The 19,382-nt window shown below is 35.8% G+C and overlaps 2 protein-coding genes across 4 annotated transcripts; one reads left to right on the top strand and one right to left on the bottom strand.

The window, feature by feature from the left end:
• Positions 1-215: 215 nt before the first annotated feature.
• On the bottom strand, positions 216-4,037 carry LOC114716822 (7-methyl-GTP pyrophosphatase). The gene is given in 11 exon segments (XM_028901894.1): positions 216-435; positions 600-680; positions 762-803; positions 1,286-1,377; positions 1,536-1,605; positions 2,047-2,127; positions 2,878-2,897; positions 2,900-2,960; positions 3,346-3,420; positions 3,497-3,568; positions 3,778-4,037. Coding segments are annotated over 11 exon segments (693 nt in total). The 5' UTR covers positions 3,805-4,037; the 3' UTR covers positions 216-363.
• Positions 4,038-13,051: 9,014 nt separating this feature from the next.
• Positions 13,052-17,629, top strand: LOC114716815 (probable LRR receptor-like serine/threonine-protein kinase At2g16250). 3 transcript variants are annotated; one of them, XM_028901878.1, is made up of 6 exons: positions 13,052-13,534; positions 13,785-13,840; positions 13,932-15,911; positions 16,026-16,151; positions 16,683-16,705; positions 16,887-17,629. In XM_028901878.1, exons 3-6 carry the CDS (start codon positions 14,053-14,055, stop codon positions 17,489-17,491), a joined length of 2,613 nt encoding a protein of 870 aa, XP_028757711.1. In that variant the 5' UTR covers positions 13,052-13,534; positions 13,785-13,840; positions 13,932-14,052; the 3' UTR covers positions 17,492-17,629. The 3 variants fall into 3 exon arrangements, with proteins under 3 accessions (XP_028757711.1, XP_028757710.1, XP_028757712.1); XM_028901877.1 differs by having other exon boundaries at positions 13,785-13,867; positions 13,948-15,911; XM_028901879.1 differs by lacking the exon at positions 13,785-13,840.
• The last annotated feature ends 1,753 nt before the right edge of the window (positions 17,630-19,382 follow it).

Raw genomic sequence — 19,382 nt, 5'->3', positions numbered from 1 at the left:
ATTTATTCTGTCTTTTATATTTATCTATTTTTTTTCAAATAATTATTATAGTAATGTATGTTAAATCACACATGCTTAGTAAGAGTATTCTTAAAAAATATATATTTTATTACAAATACTAACTTAACAGATGCTTTTAGTCTACTCAAACTAAATCATTTGGTTATTATATGATAAATTAGAACTCGAATGTCGATGTTACCAAAACAAAACAATTGTGCAAACTGGCCATCTTGCCAGAAACAGCCCAGAAATGACAGCCACGACATTTCGGCAGAATAGTGTTACTGTTCTCAGAAAATGCAGAGTTTGGTTAATGTCATTTAAATTAATTAGTCTGCCAAGGCGCAAGGGCAGCGACAGCTACACGGCCTGCTTTAAGAGATTTTCAGTCAGAGCTTTGGGAAGTCCCATCACACTATCCGTTGTCCCTACCTGCAAATATATACCACCGCTTAGAATTAACCAGTCCACAGTAGATTAGGAAGGCGAGACGACCAAAAATCTTCATCCTTGCAAGGACAGGGCCACGACTATCGTCCATGGCCATAAATTATTTTGCATTGTGACTGCTAATCACATAAGATGAGCCAACCTACCACTTCTTTGACTAATGGTAATATTAAAGGATGCTCAATTATGAGACCCCCAGCAACGTTGAGTGTCACTCCCTCGTCAACCTGGAAGGAAAAAAAGGTGGGTATCAACTATTTTGTACGGCAATTTAAGATAGCGAAGCAATGTAATAAGGAAATCATTACCAGCTTCTCGATGATCTCATCTGGTATTTCATTGAAATATATCTGTAAATCACAAAACAAAATCATTTCCACATAGGGTAAGAAATAGAGTAGCGAACACGGAAAGGAGCGCATCTATGTAGAAACTAATAGCAAACGAATGGGAACCCAACATTTGCTGGCTTAAGCAATGAGTAGAAACCAAAGCAACCGTGCCACGTTTAATAACGACTGACTTTCATGTAGCATATCTATAAAATTTTATTCCAAAACATAGTGAGCTGGAATCATTATAGATTTATTCCAATGTCGAGCAATTAACTGTGACTAACTGCATGTTCCCCGAGACCCCAACAAAGAATCATTAGTAGCAAGTCACTAGAGAATGAGCATTCTTTTCCTGTTAATATTTTTTTTGGCAGGAATTGGTCTCATATATATACAGGAGAAATAATAGATCGGTTTTGAAACGATAAACTAGGGGGCAAACTGAGACAATATTAACCAAAAGAACAAAGAAAAGCAAAGTTAGAAGCAAACAATACCTCCACACGATCCCATCCTCCTTTACGGAACCCTGTTTTGAGGTTTGTAACTAGCACAGACCCTACAGTTGCTGCATGCTTTCCAGAATAATCTGAAGACATGTATTGAACCATTAAAAATAGAGATCTATAGGAGCGATTAGAAGTCCAAATAAGACCATAGGAGGAGGTGAGTGAGAAAGAGGGAGCTGGAAGAAAAGCGGTTTTTTCTCCTTGTTGATAAATGAAGCAAAGATAACATTGCACAAACCTTTCAAGAATTGTCGAGCTTCTTCTTTGTTAGATGGCTTTTCCCTTATCACGCCTTCATAGACCACCACCTCCAAATCATTTAACAGCAAATGTTAGACATATGCAAGCTTGCCTCAGAGAAAGAAAAGGAAGTTGCAATTCTTCTGTTGCAGGAGGTGTCACCAGTTGCCTTTTATTTATGAGGATACAGAGCACACAGAAGTGCAAGTTTGGGCACTTGAAATGGAGATTAGTTAGGATTGGCAGCCAAGATGCCAGGATATACAAATTAATTGAACAGTCTAAATATTTTTGTGCTGTTAATAACCCTAGTATTTTATGACACCAAAAAACCGCCAAAGGCTTCTTTAGCCACAATGACACTGCTGATGGTGTTTTATGATAGCATTATTGCAATTCCGCCTTTAGAAAATCCCATTCGCAAGGATATGATAATTTATGCACATTGATAAGCAGAACATGTACAAGGAAGATCCAGAAAAGAGTTAATTAGAAGATATGATGTGTACTTGATCAGAGGTAATTAATAATGTTGGCTCAGCATCCTTTATGTGGTCATCAACGGGGAGCCTCTTTAAAATAGCTTCTGCCTAAGTAAAAATTATCATAAGCTAAAGTAAGCACCTGAGGATTAGCTGCGGGACAACTGGCTAAGAACAGCATTTTGCAAGAAGTAAATTATCATATGAAATCATCAGATAAGAGCTACAACGAGAGAAAAATTAGAAGCAAACCCATGCAAGCACTGAAACAGGATATAAAAATGCGACTGACTTACCATAAGGAACAGATACACATACAGAATCAGAACCAAAAGGTATGAATAAACTGCTTAATCTTCCATTTACATTCCATTCTCAGGGAAGTAGCACGTGTCAGTGCAATTCTGAAGGTTAGGGAAGAATTTCACCTAGTTGGGGAGAGTCCCAGCATCTAGTAAGTCGGGGAGCATTTTATTTTGCATTATAGCTTCTATTTTCTTGTTTATATTCTGATTGGTTGTGCATCCGTTCCTTTGAATGTAATATTTTTCTATCATATGTTATATCAACTCAATAAAAGAACACTTTAGCGCCAGTATAATCTGGTTTCCATCAGTCGTCGATAATAAGGTCAACAAGAGGACATTGGGTTTATGATTATGCAACAGAGAATGAAGTACTTGTGTCCCCACGATGGATGCCCCAAAAAAGCAAGCTCAGTTAAGTAGAATCTGGTATGCAATGTGTCCTCTAAAAGGAAATTTTGGATCCTTGATAATAAATGGCCTTGGTGAAGAACCAACCTAATAGCTGCAACACTAAATCCAAGGTCATCAACGAGAAGGAAAAAAGACATACTGTGTCCGCTGCAATTAAATTGTCGATTCATCAACAGCCTCTTGACTATTGGTTGTTTGGAGTTTTGAGATGATGGCATCAGCCTGACATGTGATTCACATTTAGAATCAGAGAATACTTTATCTAAACACGTTCTTCCATTAGGGTCTTAAAGTAAAGGTAAAATGGACAAGCAAAAAACAAGGCAGAAACAGGAAAAAAGGAAAGAAACATTAATTCAGGTGATTCCAGGAAGCTAGGGTAACATATCTCCTTAAGGTCTCCTATACAAAATAAAATATAATAATGTTGTTGTTGTTGTTAATCCAACATTTGACTCGCATCAAGATTCCTTCAATTTTGTTCGGATGACAATCTCCCTATCTATAGACCGATAAGCTACGGATCAAATATCAGCCAAAGAATTAGGTATTATAAGTAATTTCACTTCACAGAAGCAAACAACAAATATTAGCATACAAAACAAACCTTGGCTTCAGCTAAAGCCATGACCAACTCTTCAGGAGTTTCCTTTCGGATGCTTTTCTCATCAATATCTGCGGTCTAAGCAAAAGAGGATTAACACAAATTCTAAAAGCTAGGGAGATTTCGTCCACGAAAGACCCAAGCAAGAATATACCATTGTCGTGAATTGGTAGCCCATTTCAGCCAATATCTTCCGGCGTGCAATAGAGGATGAGCCCAATATAATCTGCAAACAGCAAAAGTACGTCAAAATAACAACGGTTCGATGAATCATGAATTCATTAAAAACTAACCATGATACAAAGAAGCTGAACTTAGAACGAAAAGAGGGGGAAAGAGGGAAAATGCCAATAATGTGTTTTGGGGGAAACGATTCAACAACAGAAACAATTGGAGTGAAAGAAAGGCATGAACCCTAGATTGTAATTTGTGTACCTTGTATGACGAAGCGTCGGCTTCCATTGCAAGCTCTCACGTATATCAGCAGAGTTGAAATCAAAGGGGGAAAAAATAAGCGGGAACTAAAGCTACGAAGCAGGGCGCCGCAGCCACTAGATACTAGATTCAGGTACAGCCAGCCCCAGCGTGGAACTTTGTGACTGTTAAATGTTAATTGCGAGTCGATATCGATATCGATACTCTACTCAATATCAATATACGAGTTTTCTTGTGATTTCCTCCCCACTCTCCGGGAGAAAATGCCTTCTAACAACGAGTCACGACTGTCCCACGGTCTTTTTAAACTACCTTAACAGTAGGATTCCCTCCGTTCTGGAATGATTAATCACTTTGAAGTTTTGCATTTTGATTAAAAAACTAATACTTCTCCATTTCTTAATATAAAATCTAATTAGAGAATTGATATTTATTTTATATATAAACATAATTCTCATATTTATTAATTTTTTTCAAATTAATTCTATTAATATTCTTTCAATAATAATCAAGTAGAAAAAAAAGTAAAAAAATTAAAGAAGACATTTAAAATATTTTAGAAAAGACATACTATCAGATTAACTAATTTCATTAATATCCTTAATTTATTTAGATTAGTTAATTAAATCTACATTAAGTACCAGAGAAGTATATATTTGAATTTTAACAAAATATAATGATATTTTACTGAAATATCTTTATTTATTATAATGTCTAAAATATTAAAATAAAAATTTTATTGATTAATCATGAAATTAGCTAATACTTTCTTAAAAATTCAAAATAACAATTACTTTAAAATAAAGTCAAATATCCAATTGATAGCTCTCAATGATAACCCCAGTTTCTGATCCCAAGCCCTGATAGTGTTTCAGCTTTTTTAGCCTCTGAAGGCATAAGGTAGTCTTTGGTTTTTCTTTTTTTTATTGCTTTCCTTTGTATAAAAAAAAACAGAGAAATTTTATTGATAATATAATTCAATATAAATTTTATATTTTACATCGATAACGATTAACAAGAAAATTGCATCATAAGTGAAGCCAATTTTCAAGTGATATTTTATATGTATATATGTTCATGTCCAATATAGGAACAGGCAGTTCAAATCTATTGTAGGAACTCTTCCCAGCTGATTATTAATTAATAATATTTTTCCTTTGTTGTTTACTTATCTTCATTAAAAAAAATAAATTAGGCAGAAAGCAAAATGTATGAATTATATAAACCAGAATGATTTTTTTAAAAAATTCTACCCCTCACTTAATGTACACACTAGTTTAATATTACTAGCCATTTCATTCAATCTACTTACAGTGTTTTTTTTCCTAAAATATTCTTATTAATAATAAGGGATTTTCATTAAATGACAGTTTTAATGCACATGAATAAGGAAATTGTTTAGAAATGTTGATGTATATTTGTTATAATGGACTGACTTAATTAATTTTTTAATTTTTTAAACTACTACAAACACCACATTCCGTTCAGGTCTCCCGATGGAATAATTCATTACGAATTTGGAAATGCGATCTTGAATATACATCCAGATCCAAGAGAAAGCTTAACCGAAAGTCATCACATGCCTTATATTCTACCATATCTCAACCAGCTAGCATGTTTTTGATTTCTCATGCAACATGAAACTGATCTTTACATTTATGGGAATCCCAAGGCGTTGAAACTTCAAAAACACACACGCATGCACAGAGAGAAAAATGTAAAATGAAACCAAATCACGACATTTGCGATTTGAATATCCTCATCAGTTAATTAGGAGCAAACCATTTAGGTGAATCAATGCATTTTGGTTATCTTCGCCGTCGCTGCTTCTGCTGCCGCCACACTTCAGTTTCAAAGCCTTTATTCGGCCATCAACAAATACCATAAGCTTCATCAGACCCAAACATATAAACATTGTGAAACCGTGAGAATGGAGAATAAACAATGCAACTAATGATTAATTCACCTTTGGTGTTCATCCTTGCAATTGAAGGGTATAGCTGGGGATTATGTAATTGGGCAAAGGCACCTGACCTTCCTCAATCTGCCTGAGGTCATGAACAAGTTTCTCATAATGCCTCTTCACTTCTTCCTCCGTCTTTCCTCCCACCGCCCTTGCCAGCTTCTGCCATCGATCTGGGGCGTCCTCCTCGTACATTGCCAATGCATTCTCGAACCTTTCGTTCTGCTTCCTCGTCCAGTCACCGGAGCTTGACGCCATTGACGCTGCAATGTTATAGCAGAAGAGGGCTTTCATATGGTTCCCCTTTTTATACTAGAGAGAGTGAAGAACTCGCTGCTCATGCTAGCCTGTTGCTTGCCAAGCAAAGCAGTGCAAATCCTCGTGGGTTTTATCTTGAGAATTAAGTTTACGCTTAACTTCTGAGATATCCACGCCGACTTTCCCATGTCCGAGAAAGTTATTCCCTCATTTTTATTTCTAGCAGTATTCTAGATGTTTCTCACATGCATGCTTTCTCCTAAGCCCCCGTCTCTGCTTCTGCATTTTTAAATGTCATCTCATTCTCATCAGGGGCTGTTTGTATATCCTCGTAGATCGCAACTCGCAAGCTGCTTCTGACACAGTTGTCTCCCACCCACTAGCTGTCAACCGCTAGCAATTTGAAATTAAATCCGTCTGTCTATGTTTTAAAATTTGCTTCGTTTTTTCCCCCCTGCTTTTCGGGATAAAGGGCGAAATACTTAATTAGTCTTATGATCTGCCTCTCGTGCTGCATTCTGATATTTGAAATTGTGGGGAAACAGAACAGTGGACGGTGTGGATTCATAAATGTGTGTGTGTGTGTGTGTTGTATGTGTGTGGGCGTGTATTCCGGTTATTTTAAATTTCTGATTACTTAGGTACTTCACTTCTTGCTTGTGATTTTTTCTCTAGAGTCTGGATGATATACGGATATTTAATATAGAGACTAATTTAATATTTAACTTAGTTTTAAATATACAATTTTAATTTATTTTGTCTCTTATATTTATTTATTTTTTTAAATAATTCTTATAATGATGGTACATGAATAATTAATATTTTACAATGTAGGCGGCCGAAGGCAACCAATAATAAATGTTTCATTTGCCTCACATTGAGTGAAAGCAACAACTGAAGAGAGCACCGTGTGCAGGTACTAATCCGGGCAGCTTTAGGCTTGAACTGCTTTACCTCTTCTCTTACAGGGTTGACGCATGGCCGGCGTCAAATTTAACACTATATTTGGTACGGTTTTCAGAGGGGAGGGAAGTTGCTCTCCTCTTTTTATTTGGTTGGTATAATTTTTTAGAAAGGGAGGAGAGTTACTTCTCTGGATTTGGATTCTTTCCACTATCTTCTCATCTTCTTCCCCTCCATTATCCTTCTTTTTTCTTCACAACTATTGGATCAAAATTCTAATGGTCCAGATTTAACATCTTATAAAAAAAATAAATAAATAAATTTAAACTGTTAAAATCTGGTCTGAACAGTTTACAATTGTAATAAAAAATTAAAAAAAATTTGCTCTATAATAACAATTTGTAGTTATGAATTGTTCAGATTAGATTTTAACAGTTTAAATTTATTTATCTATTTTTTATCATAATATTTATTTTTATAAAATGTTATAAAATATTAAATCTGGACCATTGGAGTTTTGATTCAATGGTTGTGAAGAGAAAATGAGGGTGGTGGAAGGAAGAGGATGGGAAGGGTAGTGAAGAGAATCCAATTCCTACTTCTCTCCTGTTGTTCTCTCTTGTTGTTTGGTTAAGATATTTTTTAAAGAGGAAATGGGCTCTACTCTCTTCTTCTTTCTTTTTAACCTCCCCTCTAAGAGTGGGGTTTTTTTGAGGGGAGATGAGAGATAATATTTTAATTTCTCATATATCCTTTCGATTTGTTAACCCCTAATCAGTTGTAAATATTTCTACATAAGAGAATTCTTTTGAATATCTAGTAAGAGGTTGTTAAGATAATTGTCTCCGAAATTAGTGAGTATTTGTGAACTTTTTTTTTTCTCCTCTTCTAATTCCAAGAGGTTGTCGGTATTTTCTTTCACCTTCAAAGTCTTTTCTCTGATTAAAATTTATCACTCACGACTTTTTATTTTGATATCCTATAAGCGTGTGACTGTATCTTGTAAATCAAAATTGGTGAATTGTATTATATGTATAGTTATATCTTGATAAAATAAAAAAATGAGAAAATTTATTTAAATTTTATGAAGTTAAAATAATCAATTTTTTAATAGAACAAAATAAGGTATCATTAAAATTTCTTCCTTTCCTCCCCTCCAATCAATCCAAACAAAAGATCATTAAAATCTCTTCCCTCCCTTCTCCTGCCTCCCCTCTCCTTTGTAGCCCTTCCCTTTCTCTTGATTAAAATTCCTCCCATCTCTTTCCACCCGTAAAGCCAAACACAGCATAAAAGTACTCTGCGGTAGTCACCAAAAATTGCTTAACATCTTTAAAGTAAATTGGAATTTGGGGCGCTAACTTGTGCCCAGAGGATTTGACGAGAGCACGTTTTTACAGCAGCCTCACGGGCAATCGACAGCGTACATTAATCACCCTCACCTTCACGAAACTTATGGCAGCAAGTAATCCAAACTAACCATTTCGCTGACAAGTTCAACGCATAAAAGATTGGCTTGCTATTAACAAGTTGGCCTTTTCTTCTCAATTTCCAGCTCATTCAAGCTAGCTTTTCAATGTTTTTTGCCCCCGAAAGTGATAGGGCACTCTAGCAATCAACAAGTGGCCTGTCCTTTTATTTTGTCTACTTTTAAAACATGATATGAGAAATTTTTACAGTAAAAAGTTTTAAGGGATTCGGTATATTATTTTTCATTTGTTTACGTCACTCTTAAGAGATAGGTATATTTGTAAATTGAAGAAACAAAAGCTTAATTATATCCAGGAAAAATTAATCTCTCTCGTTCTTATAATTTTTTACTCGACTGTGACTCAATTATTAAACTTTCACTCAATGCAAAAAATATTTTATAGTTTTAACTCAATTAAATCTTGGATTCAGAACTTTAACTTTATGCAACTTATTTTCTATGTAGCTTTAATTAATCATTTAAAATCATAGTATCTATGTTTCATGAAATATATGATTTGATTTTCTAAAATATAGGGACTAGTGCAAATCCTTTAAACAGCTAAATTATAAGAACCGAATTAGATCAGATCAAGATTTAATAATTAAGTTACAACCGAATTAAAACTATAAAAACTAAATTACAGCGAGGTGAGGTTTAGAATAGAATTACAAACAACTCACAACTATGAGAATCTCAGCGCAAATTGCGAGGACACTTTTGGACTGGCATGAATTATTGAGGTCATGAGGATTGGGAGCAAGGCGGTGGAGTGTGACTACCGGGCTGGTCAGTGTAAGGGTGGGCCTCAATTAATGAGGCCCCACTGATTAAAAGCTCTTGCCCTCGCAGTCGTTCTAGACTCATCCCAATTGCCAAACTGATCGATAAAGACGCCACTATTTCAATTCTTGCATGCCAGGGCGAAACTTTTGGTTGACTTTTCAGTCAACAGCGATGAATGCCTATCTTCTTCGTCGCAGCCCAGAGCGTCTTTTGCATCTATTAATGTAAAGCGTCTTCGAAAAGAACGGAGATAATTAAGCAAATTGTCGTTATCTGCCACTACCATTCATGCATATGATATGAATACTAATTAATTAGCGACGGGGTCATCGGATAAGCTTTTATGAGAGGAAAAGATGGCAAGAGAGGCAACCCAGTTCGTAGTTTTAAATAATTAAAGCCGCATGATCTTTGTCAATGAACCACAGATCAATTTCAACACAAAGGATAGCCCAAGATCTCACATAACAGATACATTATTATTTGCAAGTGATTATTACTGTATATGACTTGTTTTCAGATTTTACGTTAACGTGAGCTAAGTGGAAAAATAATAACCCATAAGCGGTTGTTTTGATTCGAGTTGGCTGCAAGTGTGTGGAGCGATCTGAGGAAGAGAAATGTAAAACAGTAAAAGCAGGAAGGACGTGGAAGGCGACGAGAGGCTATCAGGGCCAAAATAATTGAGGCATGGATGAAACACACAGCTAGCGTCACCTCAAGGGGCTGTGGAACTGGAGGTAACATATACTGAATATTAGACGATGGAGGGTGACTTAGTATTAATCCTGCTACATTACTTTATATTACCTCCGATCTTATTTATAAGATCTTGTTTACAATATACTCCTCCGGTCCTTATTATAAGACCCAATTTGACTTTTTATTTGGTTCTAATTATAAGACCCAATCCATTTTGTCTCTTATATTTATGCATTTTTTTCCAAGATAATCCTTCTAATAATGATAGTTTTAACCAATATACTTAATTAGCAAGGATATTTTAGGAATGACAACACTTATTTATTATAAATAACCAACTTAACTTACTTCCTTAATTTCTTTAAATAAGTCAATTGGGTCTTATAATTAGGACCGGAGGAGTAATAAGTTTCTAGGAACTCTAGGCATGGGCATAGACTGAGTCAATGGCTGCTTGTTGGTGCTGGACACACAAGTCTTTTCAAATGGTGCCGACATGCAGGTACTACATCCATATTCCACACGTTTTCTTCTTGTCCTTTTCCCTCTTTTACTTTCACATGAGCAATCAGCGAGCCTCATGATCCCATCATTTCTCCATGTTGACGTGTCATCTCTACTTTTACTTTCACACCCATGTTTTTAACAACAACAATAATTGATGTTATCTTGACTTTTTAAAATAATTGAAATCAGGTTCTTTTATGAAACATCTCCTTAAAAGGAATCCAAACCCTGCATACATCGTTGTTATTGTGGAGCCTAGGATGTCTGGACTTGAGATTTCGACCACATTGTCGCTTTTTAAGTTTTTACTCTAGTCTCTCGCAACGAGAACAATCACAACGAAAAACACCAAAACAAGTACTATAGTATTTCCCTTCAAATTGGGGCAGTACTTTTCTATAATATCAGGCGGTTTCAAAATAATTTATTTTTGTATTATGTAGGATATATAAATAGGGGAGATAGATAATAACTATGCCAGCTGTGAATGCCTGCAACGTCACGAGGGAGATCTAAATATTGACTAATGACATCAACGATAATGATATATTAGTACTTCGGATTCTATTTATAAGTTTTAAATTTAAAAAGAGATACAATCCATTTTATAATCTTTAATTTGGTGTTTCTCTTAATATTTAATGTAATTTTTTTAATTTTGTTCTTAGTTATTTATTCTTGCTCACTGAAATAATCTTTCTTATGTTTTTTTACACATTCTTTTTTATTATTTTTCTTATTTATTACAAAAACATATTTAAAAATAAAAATATATTTCTTTTTTATCATATTTATTACTTTTAATTAATTTTAACTACTTGTTTATTATCCATATTTAGGAGAGGTGTATATAAATATATAACAAAAATCATAACAAGTTATAAAAAAATTAAAAATCACTCATGACTATTTCATAAAAATGTGTAGCATATATATAATTTTTTTTTTGGGGGGGGTTTTCTCTACGAAGGTGAGGCAAATACTACAACTAAGAATCATTTAAGGATCTAAGAATGGACAAGGGATCGATGGGTGTGTCCACGTAGGGGATGCGCGAGAATCTGCCACGTCCGTTAGTCGTCAGCGCGCGTATTTACCTCACACTCACTGTTCGGAACAAAGCCTCTCATGCAATTATTAATTGTTTGATAGGACCTGTGGGTGATGCTTGACCAATTCAACTCTGAATATGTTATTAAAAAAAAAACTCTAAATATCAAAAGCTGACGTCTCTTTCTCCAGCTAAATTTTTTAGTAAAATTAATTTATTCCGATAACCAACCTTGTTTACACATCCAAACGTTCACTACAAAATCATCTCCTTTTATAAATCATTCCGGTTGTGAATATAAAACTTAATTAATTAATTACAAAAATTAAAATTTTGGTTAAATGAACTACTTAAAATCAAAGAAAGCATGATAAAAATTACCTTTATCCACTATTTTTCTCTACAATTAAGATAATGGTGAAAGACAAGATGAACAACCGATTTTCCTGTAGGTTTAGCTCAGTCCAAAATAATCATGAAATCGCATATGATCCCTTTTCAATTTTTTTTTTTAAATAATCGGATCAGATTTGCTAGCACAACTTGATGGGTTTTACTCACACTGCTCAGAAGAGCTGCCTATTGACAGTGACACCGTATTAAATGGCTTGCTTATACACTGATCATGCCGATCCCGTTACGTCGCACGTTGAAAGTAAATTAATACACCTTAATTCCTAATATAAGAATTATTTGGGAATGAGATTTGATCCTGAGCATAAAATCTCTGAACAATTTGTCTCTCATATTTTTTCAAAATATATTTATTGACTGTAAAAAGTTTTTATTAGAAGATAATTCAATCATTCAATGCATGTGATTGAAGAAGATAATTTTAGAGAGACTAACATATATTTGTGACAAATAACAAAATTAAATATTTTTTTAATATTCTCAAATTAGTTATTTAATTTCTGTATTAAGTATAGAGGTAATAAATTGCAACCATGTATGAGACGGGGATCATCACTTGTGATTACAAATATATGAACCTTTTGGTTACGTTTGGATACGAAGTATTAAAAATAAAAAGTAAAGATTAGGATTGAGAAAAATCATTAAAGAATATTTAGTATGAATAATTTCTCGTTATATAAGATTAGCCAATCCTATGTAAGGGATTGGGGCATATCACATCTTCCAAGACTTAATAACCTATATAAATAAGAATTTGGTTGTTGATAGAGTATAATAACGTTGTATGATCCATGTCACCAACCTCACTTGGTAAAATAAAGCTTGTTATTGCTGTGATTACAAATGTTATGTTAAGTATGTGTTTGGTTTTATAAAAAATTATCAGAACCAAATTTAAATAGAAGCAGCCATAATAGTGCAAACATTTTTGGTTTTTAAAAGAAACTGTAGGTTACAAAAGTTAATTTGGATAATAGTCGTGGCCTTATGAAAGTAAGAAATTTTCACCTATTCAAAAGTACTTTCTAAATAATTTTTAACCAAACGTTTTAAATTTTTTTTAAAAAAGGTGATCTGATATCCTTTTTTTATACACCATGATACTATGATTTTGCTGAAAAACCGTTATGATTTTGAAGTATTTTATACGTGCAGTTCTTGAGGTGGGAGAAGATAATATAGTTTTATCAACTCTGGCCTTAAAGTAAGGTATTCGCTTAATACTAGAAATGAAGACATTCATATGCATCCATAAGTTGGACCGAGTTATAGGCTGCTGTTCTGATTTTTGTCTGTACTGAACCATGACGATTCCATAGTCGTTATTCGGAAATTCTACGCGGAAAAGCGGTTTGATGCTGAGTGAAGAGACAATTCCATAGTCGTTATTTGATACCTGCAGCCTCAAGCACAATCACCGAAAGAAAGTTCAAACTTCGGTTGATTGTCTAATTCTGCGAAATTTCTCGGAGAATCAGACAGTTTACAGTTGATAAATCACAGTATATCACTGGACTCTCACCAGTAAGCCATAACGCGCCTTCCTTCTGCCTCAAACGAACTGAGAGGAACAGAGTCTCTTTACAAGCCGGCAAGAAGCAAAAGCCAGAGTCACCATAACTACGCCACTACTTTCAAAGAGCCTGAAGGGATAGCCAGCACTGTTCTTCACCACCTCCCAAGCTCATTAATAAGTCCGGTGAGTTTGAAAATGACCCTCTCACACTCACTCAGTACTAGTACTTCAGAGGCCTTACGGCGGTTGGCCACACCCACTCCCATCCCTCTCATTAATGTTCTTCCCACCCCTTCTCTGTTTATAGGGCTTAAAAGAGTCAGACATCGCTTTAATTATAGTTTCCTACCTCTTCAAATATCGTAGCTGATGTCTATAAATATTTTTTTAAAATCTTTCTCGAAAAATAAATTCTTTCCTTGGATTGGATCAGAGTTTAGAAGGGGCAGCAGAGCATCATCAATGCAGAATCAGAGCTAGCGATTGGCTGTGAGAATTTAAATAGCTCCGAAATTAGTATGATTTCTCTCATTAGTCTTTCCTGGGATATATGCTAAGTTTGGCCAATTTATATTAACAGTTGCAAATGCATACAGACGTTAACTTCGCCAACAGGTCAAGTGGCTGCGGAGGTAGAAGATGAAACTCCCTGAAGCAACAAGAAGATAATTAAACGAAGCCTCAGTTTCTCAAACATAGCCATGGAATTACGGCAAGTATTACTGAAGACAGCTTTAGCCTTGCTCTTTATTCAGTTTGGTCTAGCTCGACAAATTTCTTCCAGCTTCGGAACCGAAAGGCTCGCGCTGCGTCAGCTTCGCTCGTCGTTGGGGATTCGTAGCAAGTACTGGCCCATAAAAGCGGAACCGTGCAGGAACTGGACCGGGGTTCGGTGCCAGAACGGGCGAGTCGTTGGGATAAGCTTATCCGGTTTAAGACGAACCCGATTCGGGCGTCTCCATCCACGTTTCGCGGTGGATTCTCTTGCCAACTTCACACTCTTAGAGTCATTCGAAGCTTCTGGGTTCTTGCTCAATGGGTCTATTCCTGACTGGTTCGGACAGCGCCTGAGAACACTACAAAGGCTCGATCTAAGCTCTTGCTCACTCACGGGTCTCATTCCTCCGTCTCTGGGGAATTTGAATGGGCTGAAGTTTCTGATTCTGGCGGATAATAGTCTCACCGGGAGAATGTCTTCCACATTGGGACAATTATCCAGTTTATCGGTTCTGAATCTCTCAGGAAATTCGCTCACTGGATTAATGCCCAACTCTTTCTCGTCTCTGGTCAATCTCACAAGCCTTGACCTCTCTTCTAATTTTTTATCTGGTTCCGTTCCGGCCTATCTTGGTAATCTTAATAGGCTTCAGCTTTTGAATCTTTCCGACAATGGCTTCACTGCCCCGCTACCTTACCAACTGCGTAATCTTTCTCAGTTAGTTCAGCTTGATCTAAGCAAGAATTCTTTGTCTGGGTCGTTGCGCGGTGATTTGTTTTCTCAACTTACTTCCCTACAAAGTCTATCTCTGGGTAGGAATGCCTTTGATGGCTCTCTTCCTCCCGCATTGTGGTCAATGAGGCACCTGTCCGTCCTTGATGTATCCAGCAACAGCCTTACTGGCACTCTGCCGAAGCTTGTCCCAAATGTTAGTTCTACCGGTGCTATCTTCAACCTCTCAAACAATTTATTCTATGGATATCTTAATACTTCGTTTACGAAATTTAGGATTATTGATTTGTCCAGTAATTATTTCCAAGGCAAGGTGCCTGATCATGGCTTAAGTAATATTACTCTTGATACAAATTGCCTTATAATGGGTCCGAAACAAAGGAATTCCAGAGATTGTACGCAGTTTTATGCCAAGAGAAACCTAATCTTTATTGGTGCTCAAGAACCAGCAGCGTCGCCTTCGGCCGAAGCAGAGTCCAGGAAAAACAAACGAGTGATATTCATTTTGGCGGGCACGTTTGGTGGACTTGGGTTTATTGTGATTCTAGTATTGGTCTTAGTACTGCTTCTCGGAAAATGTGGTAATAGCACTGAAACTCAAAAAAGGGCAACAAATGAGGTATCCGTTCAAGAAGGGGAAAGTCCTGTGCCCCCAAAGAATCTTATGTTAGACAGCGGCATGGGAGAATCATTTAGTTATGAACAATTGCTCCATTTGACTGGTAATTTTGCTGAAGTTAATATCATCAAGCGTGGTCATTCCGGTGACATTTTCAGGGGAATCCTGGAAGGTGAAGTAAGTGTGGTTGTGAAAAGGGTAGATTTGAACTTAGTCAAGAGAGAATCATTCATGTTGGAATTGGAACTGCTAAGCAAGGCTTCTCATACAAGATTGGTGCCGCTACTGGGGCACTGCTTGGAGAATGAGAGTGAGAAATTTTTAGTTTACAAGTACATGCCAAATAGAGATTTGGCTACTTGCTTGCACAGAGTGAGTGGCTCAGACGATAAAGAACAGTCCCTGGATTGGATCACCAGATTGAAAATTGCAATAGGAGCTGCTGAAGGTCTACATTACCTGCATGATTGCCGCCCTCCTCTTGTCCATAGGTACTGCCACGTGTAATCTCTTACAGGGTATCGAGTATTTTATTATTCTCTCTTCATTATGATTGGCAAAATATGATTATGCCTTGTAATTAATTTTACTTTTGGTTTTTGAAGAGATGTCCAAGCAAGTAGTATACTTCTTGATGATAAATTTGAAGTCAGATTTGGAAGTTTGAGCGAGGTTACTGCCCAAGGAAGTCTTCACCGGCGTGTCGTCACAAGGTTATTTCGCAAGTCACGGTAAGTGTTCAATTCGTTAACAATGTCATATCGCATTTCACCTCAAAACAATGTCATATCACATGATTGTTAAGTATGGCGGCTTTATAAATATCGAATTTGAATGAACATTAAGTGGGAATGCCACAATGAGTTCTACACTTGTTGAAGCCTTGAATGGTTTGAACACTGATAAAAAAATCATGAGTTTTGGACGTACCTAAAGACTAGAATGATATGTTCGGAATAATATAAGTTTTTTTCCCACCTGCTGGAACTTGTTTGTGTGTAGGTGAAAATTATGTCGTCCTTGCCGTTTAACCCTTACGGTCTAATTTATTTATGCCAATGAAATTCAGCGTAGCTTGTTTAATTGATTAATGCAGTTTGCATGATTTGATAAATTTATATATTTAGTAATTAGTAATTCTGTCGAAATGCGGGCAATAGATTTGTTAATTCCTGTTAATTTAGTAACCTATATCTGTTGTTGGTGTTCAAACTACTTTATACTTCATTTTAATCATTTTGTTTTCTCTTTGTGACATGCAGATCTTTTGATCAAAACAATCCTGGTAAGTATTTTGTTTTAACTTCGCTAAGGTTGTCACTTTAGTTACATTCATGGCGCATCTAACTGCTCATCCACGAGAACACAATCTGCATGCTTACTTTGCCGAATCTAATTCAAAAGGAAACATGCACTTATTTGAATTTCAACCTAATATTCTCTCTTTGGTGTAAAATTATGAACAGGTTCGTCAACTGCAACATGTGCTGATGATGTATACTCTTTTGGGAAGGTCTTACTTGAGCTTGTTACCGGTAAGCCTGGAATTAGCGAGACAGATGACGCCAGCACCAGAGAGTGGATAGAGCAAACGTTGTCATACATAAGCACATATGACAAGGAACAGGTGACTAAAATAGTAGACCCATCTCTTATAGTTGATGAGGACCTATTGGAAGAGGTGTGGGCTATGGCAATTGTGGCCAGATCGTGCCTCAACCCAAAGCCTTATAAACGCCCTCCAATAGGGTATGTCCTAAAAGCACTGGAAAATCCATTGAAGATAGTGAGAGAAGAATATAACAGTAGCTCAGCTAGATTGAGAACAACTTCATCAAGGAGATCTTGGAGCACGGCATTCTTTGGGAGCTGGAGACAGAGCTCGTCAGAGGGTGCTACTGCAACTGCAAACAGAGAGGGTATTACTGCCAGTGGCTTTAAACAAACAGGAAGAGTAGGGTCTCAGAGTAGTGGTGGAAATGATCACTCTTCTTCCCACAAAAGGTTGTCTAGTGAAGTTTTCCCTGAACCATTGGAAATTCAAGAGGTGGAAACCGGAGACGCGAGATGAGCATTGAGGGAAAGATGGATTTGGTAATTGTTCTCTGAGTAGGTTTTCCGTGTATAGCTTGTTCTCCGGATCGCCGTTGTTTAGGCAATGCAATTCATGCTACTTATACAAAGGAACTCCTCACGCTATCAACCTCTTCTCGCTTCAAGAGTAACTATTTTTCCGCTAATAAATGACACTGCAACACAAATTTAGTTTTGAAAATTAACGATCTACAGCGACTTAATACCGGTACGGTTAAAAGAATCATCACGGGCCTGCTATTTTCCCCTTCTTCGGAAGCTAGTTCCTGTTCGAAACGTCATTCATTACAATTTGACAGGGTCACAACCCTAGACGGCGTAAAAGTGCGTTTGATTGGGATTTGGGAGTTTGAGGATGTGCTTAATTGTGATTTCTGAGTTTGTTACAAGTCATTTATCGGAATAAGTTCAATTAAAAAAAGGAAAAAGGAGTTGGGCGGTGGGAATTTACTAAAATAAAATTTAAAAAAAAAATGAAGGCAAACTACTGAACTTTCCATATTTTTTTTGGCCAAAATACAAATAACTCTCTTTAACTTTAGCTCTCTTACATACTATCTTTAAAATTTTAAAAATCAGACCATCAACTTTTATTGTTTGATATTTAATCCCTTACTGTTAAAATGACTGTTAAACTTAACAGAACAGATGCCACATCATATTATTAAAAATTATTTGGAAAATGATATGTAATTTTTATTATTGTATTAATTTTTTCTAAATTAAAACTCATAACTACACAAAGGGTGTTTTTGTAACTCTACCGATAATCATCCCTAATTCTAGTCTTGCCAGTGCCTGATCATTTTGTTTTTTCGGCCACCCCCATTCCCACCACGTCTTGATTTTAGCAAGGTTCTAAAATTGTAGGATATGAAAGAACACCCAAATGAGAATTGATTAATCCTAGGCATGGCGATGTGCACTCTCCCTCCACGCAAGCATTGATTTTGAAGACAACGAAGAATTAATCTCAGGCACCAAAAAGCAACCTAAGGGATATGGAAGAAAACTCAGCTCAAAAAATGGGGGGTATGGAAGAAAACTAAAAATATCGAGGTTCTAAAAATATCAATATTTGCTTTGTGGAAAGGCATTGGGTGGTGGATTTCTCATCTAACAGAATCTAGATCGCCAACCACAGACTCTAATAGGCAAGTGAGAGCCTTGAATGATGTATTTTTTTAACAAGAAAATTTGTCTTGTTTTTACTGTTTTAATACAACAGACAGTGAGGTATAAAAAATCATATTGGTTAGAATACCTTTACCAGGAAGAGTAACAACATAATGGTATCATAAAAGAAAACAATGCAATTTCACAACAACAAAAAATCTAGATTTAAAGGAAGAATTTGATGAAGATGATTTTTGAAATCAAGATGATGATTAGGAGATGAATGAAATGTTGCAAAACCGCGAGGACCATTGACTTGGGGAGGCTGAGAGAACTAGACAATTAGGTGAGAATAGGACTAGGGTTTTCATTAATTAAAATTACAAAAGTATACTTTAGTGTAATTATAAATTTTAAATTAGGATAAATTAATAAAATAATAAAAATTACAAGTCGTCTTTCAAATAATTTTAAATAATATAATATGGCATCTGTTCCATTAAGTTTAATGGTTATTTTAACAGCAAAAGGTTAAATATCAAACAATAAAAATTAAAGGTATGATTTTTAAACTTTTAAAGATGAGGCAGATTGTATGTAAGAAAGTTAGAGTTGGGGGGAGTTATTTATATTTTGGCTTTTTTTTTTGGGGGGGGGGGTGTGTTTGGTTTGGGGGTGCAAAGGATTAAAGGCCTCCTTTTAATTATTTCCATTTCACCATATGTAATCGGTATTCGTTTGACACAGTTTGA

The sequence above is a fragment of the Neltuma alba genome, unplaced genomic scaffold (genome assembly GCF_004799145.2).
Source record: "Neltuma alba isolate B1F8T4 unplaced genomic scaffold, ASM479914v2 tig00011689_pilon, whole genome shotgun sequence".
Lineage (NCBI taxonomy): Eukaryota > Viridiplantae > Streptophyta > Magnoliopsida > Fabales > Fabaceae > Neltuma > Neltuma alba.
This window is presented reverse-complemented; position numbering and strand designations above follow the sequence as displayed.